At 40.3% G+C, this 22,877-nt stretch overlaps 1 protein-coding gene across 2 annotated transcripts; it reads right to left on the bottom strand.

Moving 5' to 3' along the window:
- Positions 1-21,047, bottom strand: LOC114794009 (anoctamin-5-like). 2 transcript variants are annotated; one of them, XM_028986253.1, is made up of 21 exons: positions 20,971-21,044; positions 17,512-17,564; positions 16,327-16,368; positions 10,894-10,998; positions 9,935-10,003; positions 8,840-9,124; positions 8,599-8,718; positions 7,678-7,793; positions 7,334-7,468; positions 7,085-7,190; positions 6,902-6,962; positions 5,989-6,140; positions 5,099-5,173; positions 4,328-4,556; positions 4,035-4,207; positions 3,810-3,907; positions 3,096-3,226; positions 2,547-2,752; positions 2,185-2,387; positions 1,951-2,056; positions 1-1,709 (listed from the first exon to the last, which is right to left on the bottom strand). In XM_028986253.1, the coding sequence occupies exons 1-21, from the start codon at positions 21,017-21,019 to the stop codon at positions 1,491-1,493; spliced, it is 2,733 nt and encodes a 910-aa protein (XP_028842086.1). In that variant the 5' UTR covers positions 21,020-21,044; the 3' UTR covers positions 1-1,490. The 2 variants fall into 2 exon arrangements, with proteins under 2 accessions (XP_028842086.1, XP_028842087.1); XM_028986254.1 differs by lacking the exon at positions 16,327-16,368 and having other exon boundaries at positions 20,971-21,047.
- Between the last annotated feature and the right edge of the window lie 1,830 nt (positions 21,048-22,877).

Genomic DNA, 22,877 nt, shown 5'->3' with positions numbered 1-22,877 from the left:
AAGGAAAAAGAAAAGCTTTTTATTTCTGTCCAGACAGGTTAAGGCTACCCTGGTGATTGGCCTGAATGTGTTTGGATCGACACAATATTTCGGATAAAAACTCATTCAGCCAGAGAATACAGTAAAGCATAATGTTCTCAGATTCGGGATTTTACTGACATCATATTTATCACTGCTAAATAAATCCAGTGCGCTTCTGAGCTCACAAAAATGCTTCAGTATTGCTGATGTGATCGACAAATAAAACATCAGTTAAATAACAGAACGATCATAGATGTGTACAGACACACATTTAATATAGAGGTAAGGCATACAAAAATATAAAGCAGAGATTGTCACCTGTATGGCTATAAGTAAAAACCTATAGTTAAACCATTTTAATAAAGCACTCATTCTTGATAATAGAGGGGAAATCTTATTTCTGGGGATTTTTTATTTTGACCTTCAATTTTGCTGGGAAAATACATTTACTTTTAAAGGGCTCCCTCCCAAGTGATTTTACTTTTCAAATTATTCCTCACAGTGCTTGAGTAATATTCCATACTTCAAACAACAAACCATGAGGACACGGGGGTGAACTATGTTTTTGTTGGATGTTCTGGAGGTGATGTTCTGGTGGCATTAGCAGTGCGTACATCTAGAATGTGAACAAAGTTTTGATGAAGGTGAAACTGATTGTTTGTTTTTTTTAATTGTGATACACTGCAACACAGCAAACGGTGACACTGTGAAATGTGTCCTCTGTATTTAACTGTCACCCTGAGTGAGCAGTGTTCAGCCATGACAGGCGCCCGGGGAGCAGTGTGTGGGGACGGTGTTTTGCTCAGTGGCACCTTGGAAGATCGGGATTCGAACCAGCAACCTTATGATTCCGGGTCCCCTTCCTTCCTTCCCTACCTGATATTTTTCTATTCAGGAACTTTCTGAGGTGTACTCGTTAAAAAAAAAAAAAAAAAAAGAACAGTACAAAGAAATTTTGCATATTTTAGAAAATGGATATTCAGAATATAAAGGGTCTGCTCATGCAGAGGAAAAAAAAACACCAGCTCTGTATGCAAATTGCATGGTGTTAGGCCGGCACCATGTGTTCAGTTTTCATATAGCAAATAAATAAGTTTAATAAATGATCAAAAAACTGTTTTAGTGTACTCTGATGTTGGTTAATGACCTGCTGATGGGAATTTTCCTCTTTTTAGCAATCCCGATCATTCCAGATCATCAGCGTTCTTTTATGGAACATATTTTTATATTTCAGTTTCGTTTCCATACACTTTGCGAGCTCTACTTTTTGTGGTTCTGATATCATTTGTCATTCTGGTGGGCATATGCCAAGTTATTATGTCCACTGTATGTGGGTATTTTTTGCTTTTTTCTACAATTTGCATATAAATTGTACATACATTGAAAAACAAAAACGCTTGATTACATTCCGGTGCAGTTGATTACCTGATTACGCTGCATATGAATATGTGTGTGTGTGCTGGTGGGTGCTAGAGCCTTTCGGACAGACCCATTCCTTGTGTACAGCTGTCAGGAGGACAGGTACAATGACTGTTACACTGACTGAGCTGAGACTTCAGCTTCTCCACTTCATAGTTCTGAAGGTACTCCTGGATCAAATAGCGCTCCCGCCGAATTCGAGCCTTCACATCCGAGGGTACATCTGGGATCAGCCATGCCACAAAAAACTTCACCATGAAGACGACATGCTGCAAAGGAGGTAAAAAAGCTGATCATGTAAGGAGACAAAAAACCTGAACTCTTTGACAACACCTACAGTCACCACAGTTGTACACATGATAAATCTGCAGTATTACAAAAAATACAGAGCCAATGTGGCTCTGGTTTAAGGTCCAGCCAGCAATTTGTTACCCGTCTGGGTTCAACACAGTTGGTTCCAGTGGCTTGTGCCGTCTGGTCAATGTGATGTGACTGACAGTTCTACCGTACCTCCATGATGATGATGAAGGCCATTTTGGCTGCAAGGATGTGCCAGAACTGCACGGTGTGGGTGTACTGCTTCTCATGGCCAGGGGGGTAGCGGTAGTCCTGATAACTACAGCACACACACACACACACACACAATACATGGTTTAAGTATGTCCTTCATTCTTTCTTTTAGTGTAACTCTTGCACGTAGAACATGACCACATGACAATTATTTGCACACACACACATACACACCGACAGGTAGTGATAACAGAGGCATTGAACCAAGAGGGGTTCACTTCGTCCTCAGGCTGGCTTGCCAGTGGGATTTCTGAGATGTTGAAGATGGACAGGCTGTTGTTGATGTAGCCCTCCATATTATTCCCTTTTCCAGTTTGGTAGGCATAGAGGTACACAAGACGAGGAATCATGTCGGATGTGAATGCCACGATGAAGGCCTGGATGGAACAGAGAGGGTGGGATCCTGAATTACAGATGTACATCGAGAATAACACCCTGGTGATTGCAGAACTGCAAGACTCCTGCATTAATCTTGTTAAATCTGCTCCTTGGGGTCTTAAAACTCTTGAAACACTCTGTGATGTCTGCTTACTCACATTGGTGACCACAGAAAAGACAGCCATCATGTTGAGAATCTCCTGCCAGGCACCAATGCTGTGGGCCTTGGCTGCGACCGGTCTGCGGAACTGTGTGGTAAACTTCCAGGCATCTACTCGAACCTCCAAGATGTTGTTTAATAGAGCAAGCAGGGGTGCCAAGGGGAAGGAGGCCACAAACAATGTGATGAAGCCAAACTGGATCACTGATGGAGAGGAGAGGAGATGAAAGGAGAGGTGGGGTTACTTTTCCGAACAAAAGACCAGGGAAAAACTACCAGTATTCTGATCACAATCTTCTAGAATTTGAGAAATTCTAATGTGATTCTATAATAAACTTGTTAAACATTTGTAGTCTTTATCTCCATTATTGTCATTTCATGTGTTCCATTTCTGTGTTCCAGACCCTAGACCAGAACGTTTGTCCATAAATGAGCTCACTACTCCACTGCTTGGAGAATTTGTAGAGTCACTGTTGACCAGTGCAGAGAAAAAATGCGGTATTTATAAAGATATATAATTTAGAAAGAAATGGTGAGAGGGACTCACCCATCTCCAGATACTCGTAGAAGAGACCCAGCTGGGTGAAATCCTGCAGGTCATGGTCTTGTTCCCATCGGCTATATAAACTCTCTGGGTGACTACGGGCACTACGACTCACCCACCAGTTCCTCAGCCACCTAGAGCACAGCACAGTGTGGTACATTCAACATCCATCTGAACACAGCAAACAGAACAGAGCCTAACATACATTCAATCAACCAAAACAGCTCCCTTGGTTCTCAAACTGTGGTGCGTGGACCACTGGTTGAACTCAGGCTCCCACTAGGATTATGCCAGAATTCTCTAAAATTTGTGCGTTATTATCAGCCTGGCCAATTATTTGCACCGATATTTGGTGATTTTATGGTTAAGAGTATCAGTTATTTATTTAACTGGCAATATGTTAGTATATATCCTTTATAGTATATATATATATATATATACACACACACACACACACACACACACACACACACACACACACACACTGATAGTACAGCAAGGAAAATTATTGAAATTCAGAACAAAGCGCTCTTAACACTAGGAAGGAAGTAAACCAGAAAAGGTGTCGGTGACTGTCCAGGGGGACTGTCCCTGTATCTACTGATTTTATGTCTCTCTGGATAAGGGCGTCTGATAAATGCTGTAAATATAGATGTAAGATCAATGTAAGGTCAGAGTATGGACATTTTTGGATGTGAGAGTATAAGATGTACTCACGGCACCAGTGCTTCCTGGATGTTTCCCCACACCTGTTTCCCGGCCATGACGATGACCAACTGAGTGGTCAGTTCAATCAGACACCCACCAGGATCACACTGTGTAAGCCCACAATTACAAAACTGTCAGTTTCAACAAAATAATATATGCATTTAGGGCGTTATTCAAGCACTAGATTTTTGCTGTTATTTAAAGACACTTTGGATCTAAGCATCTGGATTATACCTCCTCATTCCTTAATCTGCTGCCAAACATGTATGCATAGGCCCCAGGGTATCCCACAAATTTGCCCTTGAAGAAAGCCAAGTAGAAACAGGAGGAGTAGTAGTTGACGAACTGGAAGAGGAACATCTTCATTGTCAGTCTGTTCTCATACTCCAGGTGAGTCTTTGGGACCTCTGAAAGCAGAGTAGTTACGTTCTCATGAGGTACTTTTTGAGTTCATCTGGGGTGAGTACACAGGCACATTCACAGTCCTTACTGTGGTTCAGGACTGGTGCAGTCTGACACTCTCTCACCCATATCCGTGATCCAGATGGCCACGCGTTCATAAAAGAAGTTCAGGATCATAATGATGACAAAGTTGATGCAGGATGCAGTTACAGAGGTGGCCAGCTGTGGTGTGATGAGCGAGCCCACAAACTCAATGTCATTGGTGGGGCTGTCCTTCATGATGCTGGCAAAGGCTGCGAAGACAGCCAACCGGTATGCTATCACCCCAATGATACTGGCAATGATCAGCCCCATCTTTTAAATGGAAATAGGTGACACAGAGAAAAAACGGGCATGAAAAATGTTTTTTCCCAGGATGAGCAGAAAATACCATGCAAATGCACTGCTAACGTACACTCTTACTCAGTATCTCTAACCAGCCTTAAGCAGGGTGGTGACTGCTGGAGCCCATCCCATGACACTGGGTACAGGGCAGGACACCACACACACACACAAACACACACACACACACTCACAACATTCACTCACAGCTACGGACAGTTTAGAGTCAACAATTCACCCAGTGTTCATGCGTTTGGATGGCAGGAGGAAACCGGAACACCCATAGCGACACTGTGCCAACATGGGGAGAGCATGCAAACTAAACACACAGAGCCCGGATTCGAACAGATACCATTTTTAACCCCTGTGTGAGTGTGCTGTCCAGTTTCTGAGACAAATTAAATCCAGTTCATACAATAGATGGGCTGGTTTAGCAGTGATTAAGAATAATAATAAATAATGATCAGATATATATCCCTCATGGGATAAACATGACAATGAATTAAAATGCTTACCCAAAATAGGACGGTGGCTCCAGACAGGCATGAACGTGCACACTTGCTGGATAGGGGTAAGTATGGCTCCATTTCCTAACCAGACAGGGCAAGGACACAGCTTTAAGCCACAGATCAGAAATTACACCACCCCTCCATATAAACTGACAGAGAGCTGTTTCTGTGAATTGGTCAGCCAAAACGAAAAGAATCAAATTCATCCCTCCTCAGATGCTTGTAGATGAAAATTCAGCTCTTAGTTTGTGTGTCAGCCATTCCGTCTCATTTAGAACAGCCATGTAACAGAGACAAGTAGCTTCCCCACCCCTCTCTGAATGTTTTAACTACACAGACTTGCTCTCATTTTCAAAGACTTACTGTGTGGAAAGGATGTTAGATGCCTAGTGGGTAAGACACTCACATATAAACCAGAAGACCACAAAACCACTTACTAACACTGTGTCCCTGAGCAAGACACCCAACCCTGAGTGTCTCCATGAGGGCTGTCCCTGTCAATGCTGATTGTAAGTCACTCTGAATAAGGGCATCTGATAAATGCCAGAAATGTAAATTTACTTCCTTCGTTGCATGTACACTGGTGCTTGAAAGTTGTGAACCTTTCCAAATTTTACATGAATGAAATATTGTTTGGTCACTGGTTTATTTAGGAAGATTCTATGATAATACAATCTGTCAGCAATAACTGAAACTGGAGAACTTTAAACCCTATGCCTCCTAATCTTCATCTATGGGATGTTGGGCAATTTCCTCACATGAACTTTACCAAGCCTTTACCAAGACTTTGGGCTCAGGAAAAATCTGAGAAGAAACATTTTGGCCATAAATTTGTCAAGAGAAGCCATGGTTTTTTGAGTATAAACAGTTAACACTGCTGTGGTGCAGATAATCACCTGTGTGATGCGGTTGAGACGCTGGTTGGTGCATTTGCTCTCATACTCCGGACGCAGTTGCAGCTGCTGTTCCTCTTCCTCAAAATCCACCAAGTCCCACTCATACTCCAAACGGGCCTGTCTGCGCTTCCAGAACTCCAGGAACAGAGTGACTATAAGAAAAGCAACATTTGCATAAGTTTATTACATTTGTACACTGAGCTGTTTATGGTAGAAAATTATATGATGTGAATGTTAACTGAAAGGTATCAACAATTTAATAATTAAAACTGATTTCTTCAAAGTTTCTTTTAATGTCACAATGTCATATATTCAATCATATGAATATATCATCACTAGCATTTGTTGTTTAACTAAAGGAGCCCAATATAGGACTGGGAAAGTAGTGTTTTATTTTTATATCTTTTTAGGTATGTTAATCGATTAATTAGCATCACAATCGTAGGGAAGATGGACAGGGACTCATACAGATATCTGTTTTTTCTTTTTTTAAAAGACCCTGCAAAGACCTCTGACAAATAAAATGGAAATACTTTCTCAAAAGTTCAGGCAGGCAACTTTAAAATAAATGTATTTAGCTTTGTCCAGATGATGTACATGCATTTGATGAAATGCATCTGAATTTGAATGTAGGGATTCCCTCTGGATCTCCCTGTGTCATTCTCATTACTAAGGCAGCTCAATCAACTGAGTTAATGTATTTTGATGCATATCGTTTTAGATTAATCATTTTAACAGAATATCTGGAGAAACTTTTATTCTGTTCTTCTCTGTGAGGTTTTATGCCTGGTATCAGAAGATATCTGAGACAGAATAGTGAAGGTGACATTTAAGATAAAAAAAAGACTGTTGTGATATGTTGCCATCATGAGATAACTTCATCAGTAGTGTTAAATTGTTAAAAACCACTAACCCCATATTCCCATGAATATGGCGAAGAACACTGTTGCCACGTTGTCAAATAGATGTGATTGCTGTTAAAGACAAAACATTTACATTACAAAGGAATAATATGCACAAAAATAAAATGCAACAAAACATATAGAACTGTCCATATGTCCATATACGGCCAGTAAGTCATGAAAAACACACTAACCCATGATGAGTTGCACGTGGAGCTGAGTTTCCAATAACCACACTTCTTATCACACAGAGGACACATGACAATTTGCCCACCAATAGTGTCGTTGCAGATCTCTTGACTGAGAGCATGAGAGGGAAAGGCAAAAGGTTCTTATAATTCAACATGAATTTGGCAGCGTTGAAGACCTGATCTCAGAGTGCTGTCATATTGATTTGGAATCAGTGTGGTGTATGGGTGAAACAGAGAGAGAGAGAGTCTGACCTCCATTCATTCTGGTTGTAGGTCATGACTCCATACAGGAAACAGATTAGGCCCACAAGAGCAGCCCAAAACAGCATTTCTGTGTAGAAGCCCAGCCAGGCGAAGTACACTCCAATTTTTTCTCCATAGTACTTACTTCATGAGTGGACACAGGGAAAAGACACACATTTTTACTAGAATACATTACACACGCCTGATGTTAAGAAACAACAAACTGATAACAAATATTGGCAATGCCTTTCCAGAGTCAGCATCCCTGATATGAACTCTCTTCAGGCTTTTGAATTGATAACATCCCGCTCATTTCTGCTATAATTGAAAACCTTTATTATATCATTGCTCACCGAATGAGGTTCAGTGGCTGCTCCTTGTAGAAGAGGAAGAATTTTGCCCAGTGTTTGTACAGTGTGTACCGCTCACTCTCACACTTCTGGTCTTTAGATCTCGTCCAGTATCTGCACTACAACACACAAAGGTCAAAATTTCAAAATCGGCTAAATCAACATCACTCCGGCAGTAAAATTTTCTTGTGCCAGCCTGGAAGGGCAGAAGGGATGACCAAATTAAACAGGTCATCATGGACGTAAATGTTTTTTCTGTGGGGGAATGATCTATTTACATTTTCTAAAATCCAAACAGGATCAAAATGGTTCATGGTACAATTACATGCACAGGAAATGGCACAAGTATATATATTCATCCACTTACATGTTTTAATATGTTGTGCTAAAGGTTCTACAGAGTCCTTTAACTTGACAACACCAAGACCTACTAACTTGGAAAAATAGGGACAACACTGCAAATATTGACTCTTTGCATGAACTTGATGTAATTGTCAATAAAATGCTTGTAATTATACTTCAATACACCACAGATACAACTGATAAACTGATCTAAAAACACTGAAGCAGCAAACTTTGTGATAACCAGTGTCTGTGTCATTCTCAAATTTTTCGGCCACGAGTGTAATGGCCATGTCCCTGTACTGCATATCTCCACAATTGGGTTCATGACATTTGTATTCCACCTCAGCTTTGCTGGTCCCTTGTGACACTCTCCAGGGGTGGCCTAATGTTAAAACCCTCTGACAAATGGAATTAATTAATGATGTGCTGAATGTGCCGAAATTAAATAAACTGTAAAATATTTCAATATGACATTAATTAACGATGTTTTAATTGCCCATTGCCCATACTCAGCTACAAAAAGCATGATACATTTGAATATGCTTCAGTACAATTTGTTGATAAGTGGTAAGCCCTTACGTCATGTAGGGGGAATGCTGCGGTGTATGTCCCATTGTTAAGCAACCGCTTAATACCCTTCTTGTCCTTACACAAATGGTCTTCTTTGTAGTAGGAGCAGCGGGACATGATGTAGTAAACCTGTAGATATTGGGAGCGTGAATTACTCTAAAGTTTCACAAAAATCTCAGTACATTATATGCAGCAGTCTAAGGTTTGATTTTTGAAAGCTAAATTATGGCATGATTATGAGTCTCCTTACTATCCTGTTGCGTGTAGAAGGTGGAAAAAATGTTTCTCTGTTGTCCATTAGGAAGAAATCAATCTTGCTCTTGTCAAAGGGTGAGGTGAAGTAGTCAGGCTCGGGGTGCATGATTCCGTCGGGCAGACGCAGGGGGGTGAATAGCCATTCCATTGGCACCTCACGGTTCTCTGGGATGTCATTGACTTTGAATGGCACCTTGATCTTCAGGACATCCGCATAGGTAGTCAACACATCCCATGGAGCATGGATCTTCAGAAAGTACGTTTTGCCATCTTCAGACTCCTGCACAATCAAACACACACACACAGTTTGATTAATTTCTTCATAGACCATTAATGCAGTGCAAGAAACATTTGTTGCATTTTTCATTCAAAAGGTTATATTCTGTGAAATGCTTAAAAAGGTGGGAAATGGGAGAGAAACGAAGGTTTGTGTAGTTGATATAAATAGGTGAAAGGTTCAAAACAACAATTGTCATAAGGATGCCCCGTGACATGTTTCAAGTCTCTCATCTGGGTGGAAACTGACAGAATGATTATTTCTGAGTATTCTCTGTATATAAGATTTTGCCTATATATGGTTGTTGTTTATGAGAGACACAATCGACCAGAATTAATTTTTTAGGATGTTTTTACTCATATACTTAATACACGGCAATAAACGCAATTCTGAGTCTGATTGAAGAAAGTATTTGTCCCTGTTTGAAGCTACAGGACAGTGCAGAGTAGGTTTCAACTATTTAAGTGGCATAGTCTACAGTGTTCACAATGATGATATTGGCCCATTATGAAATTGTTCTAAATTTGGCACTAATGGAATGGTTGGCTGGGATGATCCTCTTGTTCATCTCATGATGGTCTGTGTCATGATCCAGAATAGCTCAGGAAGAGATAGGTTAGGGTGGCTGGGGCTGAGTGGTAGAATGTCTGGATATATGATAAGTGCAGCAATGACAACAATGGTCATCATTGTTGTTCTTTGCCAGTAAAACGTTTTCAACATCAGAATTATTAAAGCATCTAACATCACCAATAAAGAGAATGAGTAAAATAAAAAAATCTTAAAAAGGAGAATTTCAGATATTCTACTTACTGATTTGTCCTCTGTCTCCAGCTCGAGCCCAACCCTCTGTAAGTTAGATTCATAGATTTTTCGTCTTTCCTGTAAAAAAATAAAACATTTCACAAAAATGTGGCTATTTAATAAAAGAATAATTATAAAGGCACAATGCATCATTATAATGCATTTTGTTAAAAACACAATTAAAACTCATGTTTAGTTATGGGTAAAACCAGCTAATTGTAGGAAATCTGAAAATTTGTTGCTTCTCAATATCACCTCCACTAGACTTTACATATGTCAAATGAACTAAATGAATGATTGATTTATAACCCTCTGTTACTTTCTCTCCTTTGTCCAACATCTCTGTCCTTATTCTCTTTCATTTCATGACTCCTTTGCTGGCCCCAGTCCCTTAATTTATAGCAGGTAAAAACACGTACTCAACACATCACCAATTTTTAAAGTAAATACATTTCTAAAGGCGCTAATGATATAATGCTAACAGCCCATCCAATTCACACATGCAAAGAAATCAAACCATTGATGTCCAAATGTTATTTTATATGTAATAAAAGGAAATGACGCAGGAAAAGAATCATAATCACACCTACATTAACCAACACAAATCATATTCAGATCAGAGAACTGAATAGCTGGAATCTGTTAAGACAACCCGAAATTGACACTTTCAGGTTATATAACTCCTCCTTAATTCCTTTTGGGGCAATTTTAGGCGATTTTATTTTTGCCAATGAGCCCAACATTATGCACTTTTCATTTCTCTTCACTGGTTATTCGGTGATATGTGGATGTTTTGCTCAGGTGGACCAAAAACTAAAAATTGAAAACAAATGGAATCATATTGAATGCCAAAAACTCAAATAGGGGCTAACAACAACAACAAGATCGTTTGTGAGTACCGCCACTGATTATAGCCATATGATTATCAAGGTAGGTGACAAAATGATCCTGAAGCACCCATAACGTACCTGTTTCTTTGGATCATTCTCATCCGTGTAGGCAATGACAAAATCAATTCGCCGCATGCCATCTCGGAAAAACACAGAGTCCTTACTTTGCTGCTGCTTACCCACCTGCAAAAACGTGAACACACACACACACATGTATGGCTAAATTAAATATTATCTAAATTACTAGTTCATTCAGTTCTTACTAGTCATGCATAATGGACATTACACTTTATTCTATAACAATATATGCACACAAACACAAACAGAAATTTACCAAAATGAAGGATTACAGTGGGAGCCAATCTAAAGAATAAGCAAACTAAAGGATTTTTTCCTCCAAGTAGATTTCTGCTATATTACTTACTGTTATATTATATTAAAAAGTACTGAAAAAATTCATTAAAAGTAACTTTACTTTGCATCAATTCTACTCAAATAAAAGTACCCATTTAAAAATGTACTTTGAGTAAACGTTGCTTAGTTGCTTGATTTAAAAAAGGAATTGTCATAAATCCAATACTTTGTTAAGAACACCCTATAAAACATTTTAAAGCACAGTTGGCCACAAAAGAACCAAACTCTGAATTGTATGCTCCAACTCAAACTTTGCAATAAAAACAAACTGTGATTTTTGTTCTTTCTTTAGCAATAATAAATATATCAGCTGTATTTACTGACAGATACTACAGGATTAGACTGTAAAGCAATGTAATGTATGGAATACACAAAAAGCATATAGAGTGCCTGCGGAAAGTATTCACAGCGCATCACTTTTTCCACATTTTGTTGCAACCTTATTCCAAAATTGATTAAATTAATTTTTTTGAAGTTTTGCCAAATTTATTTAAAAAATAAATAAATTGAAATCGCATGTACATAAGTATTCACAGCCTTTGCCACGAAACTCCAAATTGAGCTCAGGTGCCTCCTGTTTCTCCTGATCATCCTTGAGATGTTTCTGCAGCTGAATTGGAGACCAGCTGTGGAAAAACACCTGTTTATATACAGTCCCACAGCAGAAGGTTCATGTCAGAGCACAAACCAAGCAAGAAGTCAAAGAACAAATCTGGAGAAGGTCACAGAAACATTTCTGCTGCTTTGAAAATCCCAAATAAGCACAGTGGCCCCCATCATCCATAAGTGGAAGAAGTTCAAAACCACCTAGAGCTGGCCACCTAAACTCTGTCAGAGCTCCAGAGGTCCTCTGTGGGTAGAGGAGAAGCTTCTAGAGGTGCAACAATCCAGCAATCAGGCCTGTATGGTTTAGAGACCACACCCATCACCAGGCCAATACCATCACTACACCGAAGCAAGGCAGTGGCAGCATCACATTGTCATTATTGGGTGTTGTGTGCAAAATTCAGTGGAAAAATGCATTTAATCCATTTTGGAATATGACTGTAACATAACAAAATGTAGATAAATGTAATAATTTAATCTGGACATTTGCCTCTGGGAAGCATGTGGCTGAACAGAGGCTATAACTGATCAATAGAACGCGAAAGCCGGCATAATTAAAGAAAAGAATAATTTATGGTTTAGAAAATGAAAAGGGTAGAAGGAACTGAACGAGAAATGAAGACAGGGGTACATTAGACATTATGGAAACATGACCTACATCCTACCATTGGTCCCGCAGCTGCTCTCTGAGTCTAAAAAAAGCAAGACAAATAGAGGAGCAGCTGCTCTGAAGATCCTAAATGTCATTTTTGCTTTCTCTCGTCAACTGCCTTAAAAAAAGTGATCATTTCATATGCAGGGCACCCAAAACAACTTATACAAAATGAACACAAAATGTGGTGTGTCATTTTTTAACATGACCTATAACAATTTTGCTCGACCTGAGTGAGTTAGCCACTCTGGTGTCTCTACAGTGACATTAATTAGTGTCTGGCTCATGGACACGATGGGAGGAAGGTGACTTTGAACCTGTGACTGTGTGGTTGTCTGAGTTACTTTCATCCACTCTTCATTTATTTGGTTTAAACGAATTTTCAGAAAATAGAGGCTGAGAACAAGTTCAGCAAGGGTTACATACGAAGCTGAAGCTGGTATAAAGCTGTATAAACAGGCTGTCTGTTAATATTACTTACTCCCATTTTTATGTTCCATTTTTATTATGTTCACTTTTGTTATTGTGATATTGGTGATACTGCTACAACCCTAGCAGTAAGGCGTCAAACTAATACGATTGAACAAGATACACTATTCTATGAAAAGTACTGAGATGCCTTACTTTATACACACATGAATGCAGCTTAATAATATCCCATTCTATGTCTATACACATAAATATGGTCAAGATATAACAGCTTCAGGTTTTCTGGGAAAGATTTTCACAAGTGCGTTTATGGGAATTTTCGAGCATTCTTCATCCAGAAGAGCTAGATGGCCTGGCTGTTCAGTTGGCACAATGCAGTCAGGCAAGTTCCATTCTCCTGGCATCTGCCTGACCTGGCTTTCCAGACAGAGAAGACAACACATCTCCACTCCTCTAGTGTCCAGTGGTGGTGTGCTTTACACCACCATATCTGATGCTTTGCATCATACATGGAGAAAAAAAATCTGTGTTTGTGCTCAATTTTGTGCTTATAGGTTGAGTATACAGTGGGGAAAATAATTATTTGATCCCCTGCCGATTACAGAGAAAGGATCAGTCTATAATCTCAATTAGGTTCATTTGAACAGTGAGAAACAAAACAACAAACTCCCAGTTGTGTTTTATACAGGTAAGGAGGTGACATTAGGAGTCTTCTCAACTCTTTACCTGTATAAAAGACACTGGTCCATAGAAGCAATCAATCTACCCAGATTCCACCATGCACCATGGCCAAGACCAAATAGCTTTCCAAGGATGTCAGAGACAAGATTGTGGACCTACACATGGCTGAAATGGGCAGCAAGACCATCACCTAGCAGCTGGGTGAGAAGATGACATTTGATATGATTATTTACAATGGAAGAACTAGACAATAACTGCCAATCTTCCTCAGCCTGGAGCTCCATGCAAGGTCTCACCTTGTGGAGGTCCAATGATAATGAGAACAGAGTGAGAAAAGCTCCAAACTTCTCGGGAGGAACTTGAGAAAACACCAAGAAAACAGTTGGTAACACACTGTGAAGAACTGAAATCCTGCAGCCCGCAAGGTCCCACTGCTCAAGAAAGGACATGAACAGGTTCACCACTGAACATCTAAAGGATTCAGAGGAGGACTGGGTGAAAGTGTTGTGATCAGATGAGACAAAAATCGAGCTCTTTGGCATCAACTCAACTCCAAGAACACAGTCCCCACCATCAAACATGGAGGTGAAAACATTGCGCTTTGGGGGTGTTTTTCTGCCAAGGCAACAGGACAACTGCATCGCATCAAAAGGACGGATGGTGCCATGTACCATCAAATCTCGGGTGAGAACCTCATTAACTTCATTAAAACCATTAAAATGGCTTTGAGAGGATCTGCAAAGAGAAGTGGGGGAAAAAATCCCCACAAACCCTGTGGCAACTACAAGTCTGACCCCTGTGTTACCAACAAAGGATTTGCCATCAAGTACTATAACACATTTTGTAGCAAATATTTATTTCATTCATAAAAAAGATGCATATTTCAGACTTTTTTGCTACTGTTCTGTCACTCACTGTTATAGACTCTTATAGACTGATTTCATTTCTTTCTAAGTGGGCAAACATTCAAATAATGATTTCCGCTGTTGCTCTGAATGCACACCTGCTTGTGTTTCAGCCCGTATGCTCGCTGGCCTGCAGGTGTGTTTGGATGTCTCGTCCAACCTCATTATACAGCTTTTGTCCTCGTCACATTGTAATTACAGGTGAGAACAAAACAACTAAAAGGTGGTTTTCCATTATTAATGTGTGCACTGTGCGAGCAGCCATCTGGGTGAATCTTCATAAATAGCCAGTGTATGCTAAAACAAAAACACACACATTTATCATCCTATTTGCATCCTTTTACATTTATTAGAGCATCATACTTCCATGTGGTTTAATATTTGATTATTTTATTCATTCATTTCACAGTGTTATGTCAGTTGTTGGGCGGGATTGGTTATGTAATCAATTGCTAAAGCCTGTACAATGAATGGGCCGTTTGTACGTGCCCATCAGAAGAGCCAAAGACCTTCTTGTGGTGAGCAGATCATATCTGAAATGACTGAAATTGCAGTGATGGAACTTGCAGAAAGTGATTATGACATGGATTGGATAATTTTGACAGAAAGAGGATGTTTCTGGAAGCCACTTTCAGGGGTACCAAAAATTATATTTGAAAGAGAGTACTCCATCCCATCCTTATAAGTAAGACTGGATGGCCAACAATGGGTACAAAGGGTGGCAATAGGCCAGTGGGTAACACATAGTTCCTTGCCTAGGAATCAGACGACCACCAAGTCCCAGGTTCAAACACCACTCACTACCATTGTGTTCCTGAGAAAGACATTAACCCTGAGTGTCTCCAGGGAGACCGTCCCTGTAACTACTGATTGTAAGGCGCTCTGGATAAGGGCGTCTGATAAACGTTGTAAATGTAAATACAAGGACGGACAACAGTCCACTGTGTCACAACCACAAATTCCATGAGACTAATGGCTCATAAAGTGTTTGAATATTTAAATGTATATTCTCATTTGGCATTAAATGTAACATTCACCCTAAAATGTTTGATTCACTCATCCTCACACCTTTAGGGCGTGTCTTTAGATGGTGGGAGGAATCCCTAAAAAGCCCTACACCAACATGTCCACAACCATGGTGTGAGGCCAGAGCACACTAACATTACCAAGAAATACATTAAAAAACATAATTCCATACTCAATGTACACTGTAAAAGCAACCAAACGTCAACCAAACATCAACCAGTATGAATGGTGTCAAGACATTGCCACAGTGCGGTGAGCAGTCCAAGTAGATGGAATTTAAACACTTTTTTTTTAAGTAGTTCATTTCACTCCCAGTAAGACCTAATCTATTTACGTGTGAGCAGATGCTAGAGTCCCATCCTCTAAAGCTGAAGGGTGACCGCCAGATAAATAATTACATTTATTTATTTGGTTATTTTTAATTAATTATGTGATTACATATTTACTTAACATGTATCTCATTTTGCTGTGAAGTTCATTCCATAATATAAGTGCAAAATCTATTAGTGAGTTACAAACTCAAACAGTCCAACATGCTCATTCTCAAAAGACAGATGTCCCATGCTGAGCCATAAAATACCATAAAAAGTCATAAACTTTCACTGTATCTCTGCAATAAATGTGGTTCCAGGAACCAAGAAACACAGCAGATTCCCAGATCATTTATTTCTCCTTCAAACAAAAGCACAACTAAACATGCAAAGCGGGTAAATTTGACCTCATCACAAGGAAACCCTGTGCCACACATACACACACAATCGCATACTCAGCAGGATAGCCCTCTTAACCATGGCGTACCCGTGAGCGGTATTTCAGGAACAGAGTTCGACGTCTCCAGATCTGTGAAGGAATCAGTGGCAGAAGCTCATGTTGGCATTCAAAGAAACTGTGGTCTGTGCAGCACCACTAAACGGAAGGTGTTCATTTGAAAAGCTCAGGCTAAGTATAGAAACCCGCCTCTAAGGGCTGTCATGCAATCATAGTGCAATGAGACCACCACTTACAGTAACTCTTTTCATAGCTTTACTGGTATTGCATTAAAATAGGCAACCTCAAGTCTGTTATCCGCACAGACTCCCAGCTGTTATTCATTATGTACAATGTAGCCATCCACAAAATAAAAAATAATAATAATACCAGATCACTTGTTGTAATATTATGTGCACAATAGTATTTTGGAGATCGACACTGGCAGCATGCACTTTTTGACTATCCTGCAAATATGCAGCCATGTACACAATGCACTGTGTGTAGACACCAGCAATCTGAGCTGGGTCAGTGGTGGCAGTGGGGGGCAGTGGTGGCCTAGCGGGGCAGGAAGCGGCCCCATAATCAGAAGGTTGCCGGTTCGAATCCCGATCCGCCAAGGTGCCACTGAGCAAAGCACCGTCCCCACACACTGCTTCCCGGGCGCCTGTCATGGCTGCCCACTGCTCACCAAGGGTGATGGTTAAAAGCAGAGGACACATTTCTTTGTGTCACTGTGTGCTGTGCTGCAGTGTTTCACCTTCAGTTTCACTATAATAGCTTTTCTGTTGGATTTCAGTTTGGAGATGCCATGACCCAGCTGTCTACTCATCACAATTTGAACCTTGTCAAGTAACCCAAATACTCATTTATACCCATTTATTTGGTTTCTAACTGCTGAGTTTCAACAACCAAATTTCTATCCCAAAGAAAACAATGGAGTAATGCAAACAATGCATTTTCTCAGGTGGTAACATGCAGCGTATTTTAGAAACCATCATGTAGCAGGGAAGGAATTCTGTTACCTTTCTTCTCCCACACACTGTAAATAACTGCTCTAGCCAGTGCTGGAGACCATCATGGCTGCGTAAACGATTTTTATAGAATGGAAAACTTCAGAGGCAGTCGATGTTGAGAACTGCTGTTTTTGCCGTGGATGTCATGTTGACCGTTGGGAAAATACCCAACAGTGAATTGTATGAGTGAGGTTAGGTGTGTGGGTTTCGTTGTATTTACCCCAGAGAGTTCGTGTTCAGGGATGGAGTTTGGGTGGAAGCCATTGTTCTCTTCTGGAAGAAGAAAACACAGACAATTTTAAAAGTCAAGCAATCATTGAGGTGACAGCCTTGGTGACATCCTTGAGAAATGGCATGAGGCACAAATGCACAAACATAGCTTATGAGTGGGTTAATTGCATTTAAATAGTTTCATTTGGTCGCATCATGCAAACACCACAAATCATGTGGCATAATGTGCATGCAAAAGATGTGTCATCTCAGTTGGACCAACAACAAATATTCTGTGTGACTCCATCTTGTAGGTATATGTCCACACATAAAACTGTAAACATAATGCAGTTGTAGTTAATATGTTACACATTCATAAACTAATTACAGTTAATTACATAAATACACACAAAAAATTGTCAAAAGTTAGTCATTGAAATTAATTTATGAATGAATTTATGAATATATATACACACACACATATATATATATATACATGTATAACAATTCATGAATGTTACATATTCATAAATTAATTTCAATGATTAACTTTTGACAATTGTGTATACAATATATATATATATATATAGACACACACAAGCACACACACAAAAGTGTTACGTCCCAGTGTGGTCCAGCTGTGTGTGTGTGTGTCCATTTTTAGGAGACCTTGGTGGGAGAATTCACAGGAGCCACACGTCCACCAGCCCCGCCTACCAGATGCTGATTGGCTGCCACAGTACAGTTAGGGAGACTTGTGTTACTATGTTGTGCCCTGTGTTGGTCAAATTTGCTTCGTTTGGTGACGATTTTGCATTGGGTGTCAGAATGGTCGTGTGTTTGCGTGATTCTGCTTCGTTTTCCCTTTTGTTCTCCCCTTCCCTCTAGTTGACCCCTGACCTCTGTTATTCTGTTTGTCTGTGATGTGTGTTACTTGGTTGCTTGTCACTGTAAATAAAATCACGGTTCACTCTTCACACTCTTCTTGTGTCTTAGTCTCGCCCAAACAATGTCACGTGACCTACGTCCCCTTGACGCGGATGTGACATATATTTCAGTTCAGTGTTTATGTCACAGGGTTGTTACTGTGATCTGACTTGTCATTCTCACACCAGTGTTCGTTTGTTTCTAGAGGTAATTTAACTGAATACTTGATCCTGGTTTGCTTCAGTCGGTTCAGCAACAGTCCCTGTTGCATTTTCTTCCCTGTCTTTAACTAGAACCTTTTTTAATTCACCCTGCAAATCAGCAGATAAAAAGGCCATACATTTTTTCAGTAGTATTTTCCAAAGCATTTCAAATAGTAGCATCAAATGAAGTAATGAAACCTTCCCTATCAAACCAGAAGAACTGTTCCAATAAGGTTAAAATACTTTTCCTGGGCCTGCGAGCCAGTGCATTCGGCTGATTGTAATCTGCTCTAAAACACTCATATCTGCAGAAGGGCAGGTCTTTCTAGCACTAAATTACACATCATGGCTACAGGCAGGCATGCTGAACAAAGTGCAACGGAATAGCATTGCCGCTCTAAAGGCATTTTGAAAAAGAGGTCACAGGCCTCAGTGAGAATGCTATCTCTGCCTGCATGCAAGCAAGACAATATTCCTCTTTATCATAATTACACGTCTATGTTGATTGCTTGTTTTAGAGCCTTCATGTTCACTCTGTACTCACAAACACGATAATATTAGCCTTCCCACAGTTTGGCTTATAATATAATCCATTAGCGCCTTGAACGTCACACTGAGGCACAAATAATGGGGCTTTCGCTAGTGGTACAACAGGAGCCATGTAGAGTCAACACCTAATACATACTGAAAATGATCACTTTTATTAGCATTTTTATTTGATTTTTAGGTTTGCATCAGTCAAGGCTTGATGATATGGCACAATGCATAGTAGGGGTGTTAGAAGATATCGATACAGCAATATATCGTGATAGTTTGTGTTGTGATATTGTAACGATACAGGGACATCAAATATCAATATTTTTGTGTACAATTTTAGTCCTAAACGAAGCTTAGAATTTTAATTGATATAATGATATAATTGTATCGTGATACGTATGGTATCGTGAGATCCTTGCTATTAAACACCCCTAATGCCTAGTATTGTATATAACTAACCCATACAACTTAACCGCTATAAAATCTAGATCCCATTAAATTACAGTTTGGTTTAAATGTCCCATGGACGGTTCTGGGTGTGGTGATGAGCTGCAGGGACAGCGTTGGGTCCTTCTTGATATCCCCAGCTCCGCCTCATTATATCTGTGGTGGGGGACGTGGCGGTGTTCACCGCATGAAACTACCTAATTACAAATGTATAATTATGGTCCCCATGTGAATTTGATATATTCTGACATTTCTCTAGTGACACTGTTAATTATTCAAGCGCTTACCAGCATCAAGTACTTTGTTGAAACAAATATGGTTATTTGAATAGTAAAATGAATGCTCATCTGCGCACCTTAGTGGGTGTAAATCGATTCTCTGGTGTGACCACTGCTGTGGAGAATGGAAAATGGGCCTTCAAAGCTAATGCAATTCAGTCACTACAGTCACAGCGAAAGATTTACAATTAACAAAATGATGTGGCCATACAATCAAAAGCACGGAGATGTTGCTGGAAGGACTCACCGCACTAAGCAAACTCCGTGGACAAGTGCATGCAAAGCAATCAGATGTTGATATTATTGATTTAAAAATTCAAAAAGTATAGGGTTGTGCAAATATGAGGAGACGCACGTCCCTTAGCTAATCATCATCGTGGTAATGGTTAAAAATGAGCTGCGACCATTCAAATGTCCATTTCTATTGTAGGAGCAATAACGAAATGTGATGACTGTGTCTGGAAATGAATCCAACTTCATTTTATCACCACAAACAATCTGTGGGGTCCGAGACCACGTAGTTTGGAGGCCACCCATATATTATATTGATCATATATTATATTCATGTCACCCTTTTCTGTTTCATTTTTCACTTTCGTCCTGATCTGCCCCTCCCCATCAGCCCCTTTCTAACAAGCGTCATCAAGCGATGCTTTATTTATCATATGATACTTTATTTAAGCATCATCATATGAGATTTAGTAGGGTCAAAAGCTATTTTTTTCTTCATGGCTTCTTTAGTCCCATTTAACAGTCCACTGATATGCAAAACCAGCTTGCAATTGTCAGATCAAATTTCCTGAACTGATCACAATCCAGCACCTAGTATATCCTGTAGAAACATATCACTCATTTAATATCAAGCAGCACCGAATCTGGCGTTCTGTACTTACAGAAGACCGAACTGAGGCGTTTCCACTCGGGAACGGATTTTCACAGCATGACTCTGCACTCGCACACACTCACACAAGCGCAGCTTGCAAGTCTTATTTCTCATTTATTACGAGTACATTACACGTCCCGTGTGCTTCTAGAAAACGAGCTGGTGGGCTTAGTCCGGTCATTGCCGCCACTTACCGCCGTTAGAAGGGCTCAGTTCAACCAGAGTGTCCCCCGGAGTCCTCATCGGTACCAAACCCGTCCGACGAGCGAGGGAGCGCCGCAGAGAGCAGGAGCGCCAGGCTGCGGCGCGTCTCTTTAAGGGGCGTGGCCACGCCGCGACGCAGCGTCCCCATAATAAATAAAGAACGGTCCACCAGCAGGGAAAACACACTACACTCTACTCACAGTACACAAGTCATAAAAAAAAGAGCCGAATATGGATTATTAAAAAAAAAAAAAAAAACAGAATCTTCGAGTCTTCTGACCATGGCTTGCCAGATAACGCAGCCAGTACAGTTCAGGCCAAAGGTTTGGACACAACTTCTCATTCAATGTGTTTTCTTTATTTTCATGACCATTTACATTGGTAGATTCTCACTGAAGGCATCAAAACTATGAATGAACACATGTGGAGTTATGTACTTAACAAAAAAAGGTGAAATAACTGAAAACATGTTTTATATTCTAGTTTCTTTGCTCTGATTACTGCTTTGCACACTCTTGGCATTCTCTCGATGAGCTTCAAGAGGTCGTCACCTGAAATGGTTCTCCAACAGTCTTGAAGGAGTTCCCAGAGGTGTTTAGCACTTGTTGGCCACTTTGCCTTCACTCTGCAGTCCAGCTCACCCCAAAACATCTGGACTGGGTTCAGGTCCGGTGACTGTGGAGACCAGGTCTCCACTTTTTGTTAAGTACATAACTCTACATGTATTCATTCATAGTTTTGATGCCTTCAGTGAGAATCTACCAACGTAAATGGTCATGAAAATAAAGAAGACACATTGAATGAGAAGGTGTTTCCAAACTTTTGGCCTATACTGCATGGGCTTTTTACCAAATATTACCAGGAATTTTATATGGTTATTGCTTTATCAAAAATATATACATGTGTTTTTCGAAGTAGCATTTATCAAACTACAGTATGTCTTGGTCAAGTGCATTGCTCCCAACCCAGTAGCGCACAGCGTTTCCACTAAAAACAGCCCACCCTTTACTGGAAAATTCTTAAACACACCGTGTGTATGCGTTCCGCCCGTATGGGCACCATGGTTCCGCCCAGCCTGATTTAGAAGCATTCTCGCCCCTTTTGCTTTTAAGTGGTTGAGCAGCACTTCCACTAGTAATTAAGACAGGCCTACTGTATGGGTGTGGCTCATACACAGCCACTCATTTTCCAGTCCCAGGGAGCTGCAGCCAACTGCACAGGGGACATGGTTTACTGGAGCAGGTTAAGGAGACGGGCACTCTACAATTACATGGCAGGGTGGTCCCGGGCCAACTCAGATCACAGATTATAGGGCTTTCACACTCTACATGATGTTTGATCTCCTAAACATGCACAGTCAGCTCCATAAATATTTGGACATCAACACAATTGTAATCTTTTTGGCTCTATACACCACCACAATAAATGTGATAATAATAATAAATGAAATCATCAAGATGCGCTTTAACTGCAGCCTTTCGGCTTCACAAACAGGGGGGGTTATTACATGAAACGGGTTCACGCATCAGAACAGGACTTACAGATTAAGGACCCGACAGGGAAGCGATACAAGAGGAGACATTTAAACACTCACAACAGATACACACAATCAGGATAACAAGGAACACAACGATATTCCGGCCCCCTCCAGATAATGATAATGGAACTCAGCATTCGTGGTCCCATGAGCGTAGTGAACATCACTCAACCCAAGATGGCCCCTAAGTACAATATTAATCAGCATAGGTGCATCCTACAAGGGACATTCATCCAATATTTCAAACTATTTATTTGTCCCAGATCACAAGTCCATCCCTCGTTGGGTTGGATGCCAATATTATTAAGGTGTGTCCAACAGAGGTTGCCACACTGGCCCTTAAATATTACCTGCACATGC

This window comes from Denticeps clupeoides, chromosome 7, assembly GCF_900700375.1.
Source record: "Denticeps clupeoides chromosome 7, fDenClu1.1, whole genome shotgun sequence".
Lineage (NCBI taxonomy): Eukaryota > Metazoa > Chordata > Actinopteri > Clupeiformes > Denticipitidae > Denticeps > Denticeps clupeoides.
The sequence above is the reverse complement of the archived record's forward strand: the minus strand, read 5'-3'. Positions and strand labels throughout refer to the sequence as shown.

Bases quoted from the DNA above. Each gene is read 5' to 3' on its own strand.
- LOC114794009 (XM_028986253.1), bottom strand. From the start codon at position 21,019: ATGAGGACTCCGGGGGACACTCTGGTTGAACTGAGCCCTTCTAACGGC. The intron at 16,369-17,511 runs GTAAATACAACG...ATTCCTTCACAG, and splicing joins CTGAACACGAACTCTCTGGG to ATCTGGAGACGTCGAACTCT. The intron at 6,963-7,084 runs GTTAGTGTGTTT...TGTCTTTAACAG, and splicing joins CCACGTGCAACTCATCATGG to CAATCACATCTATTTGACAA.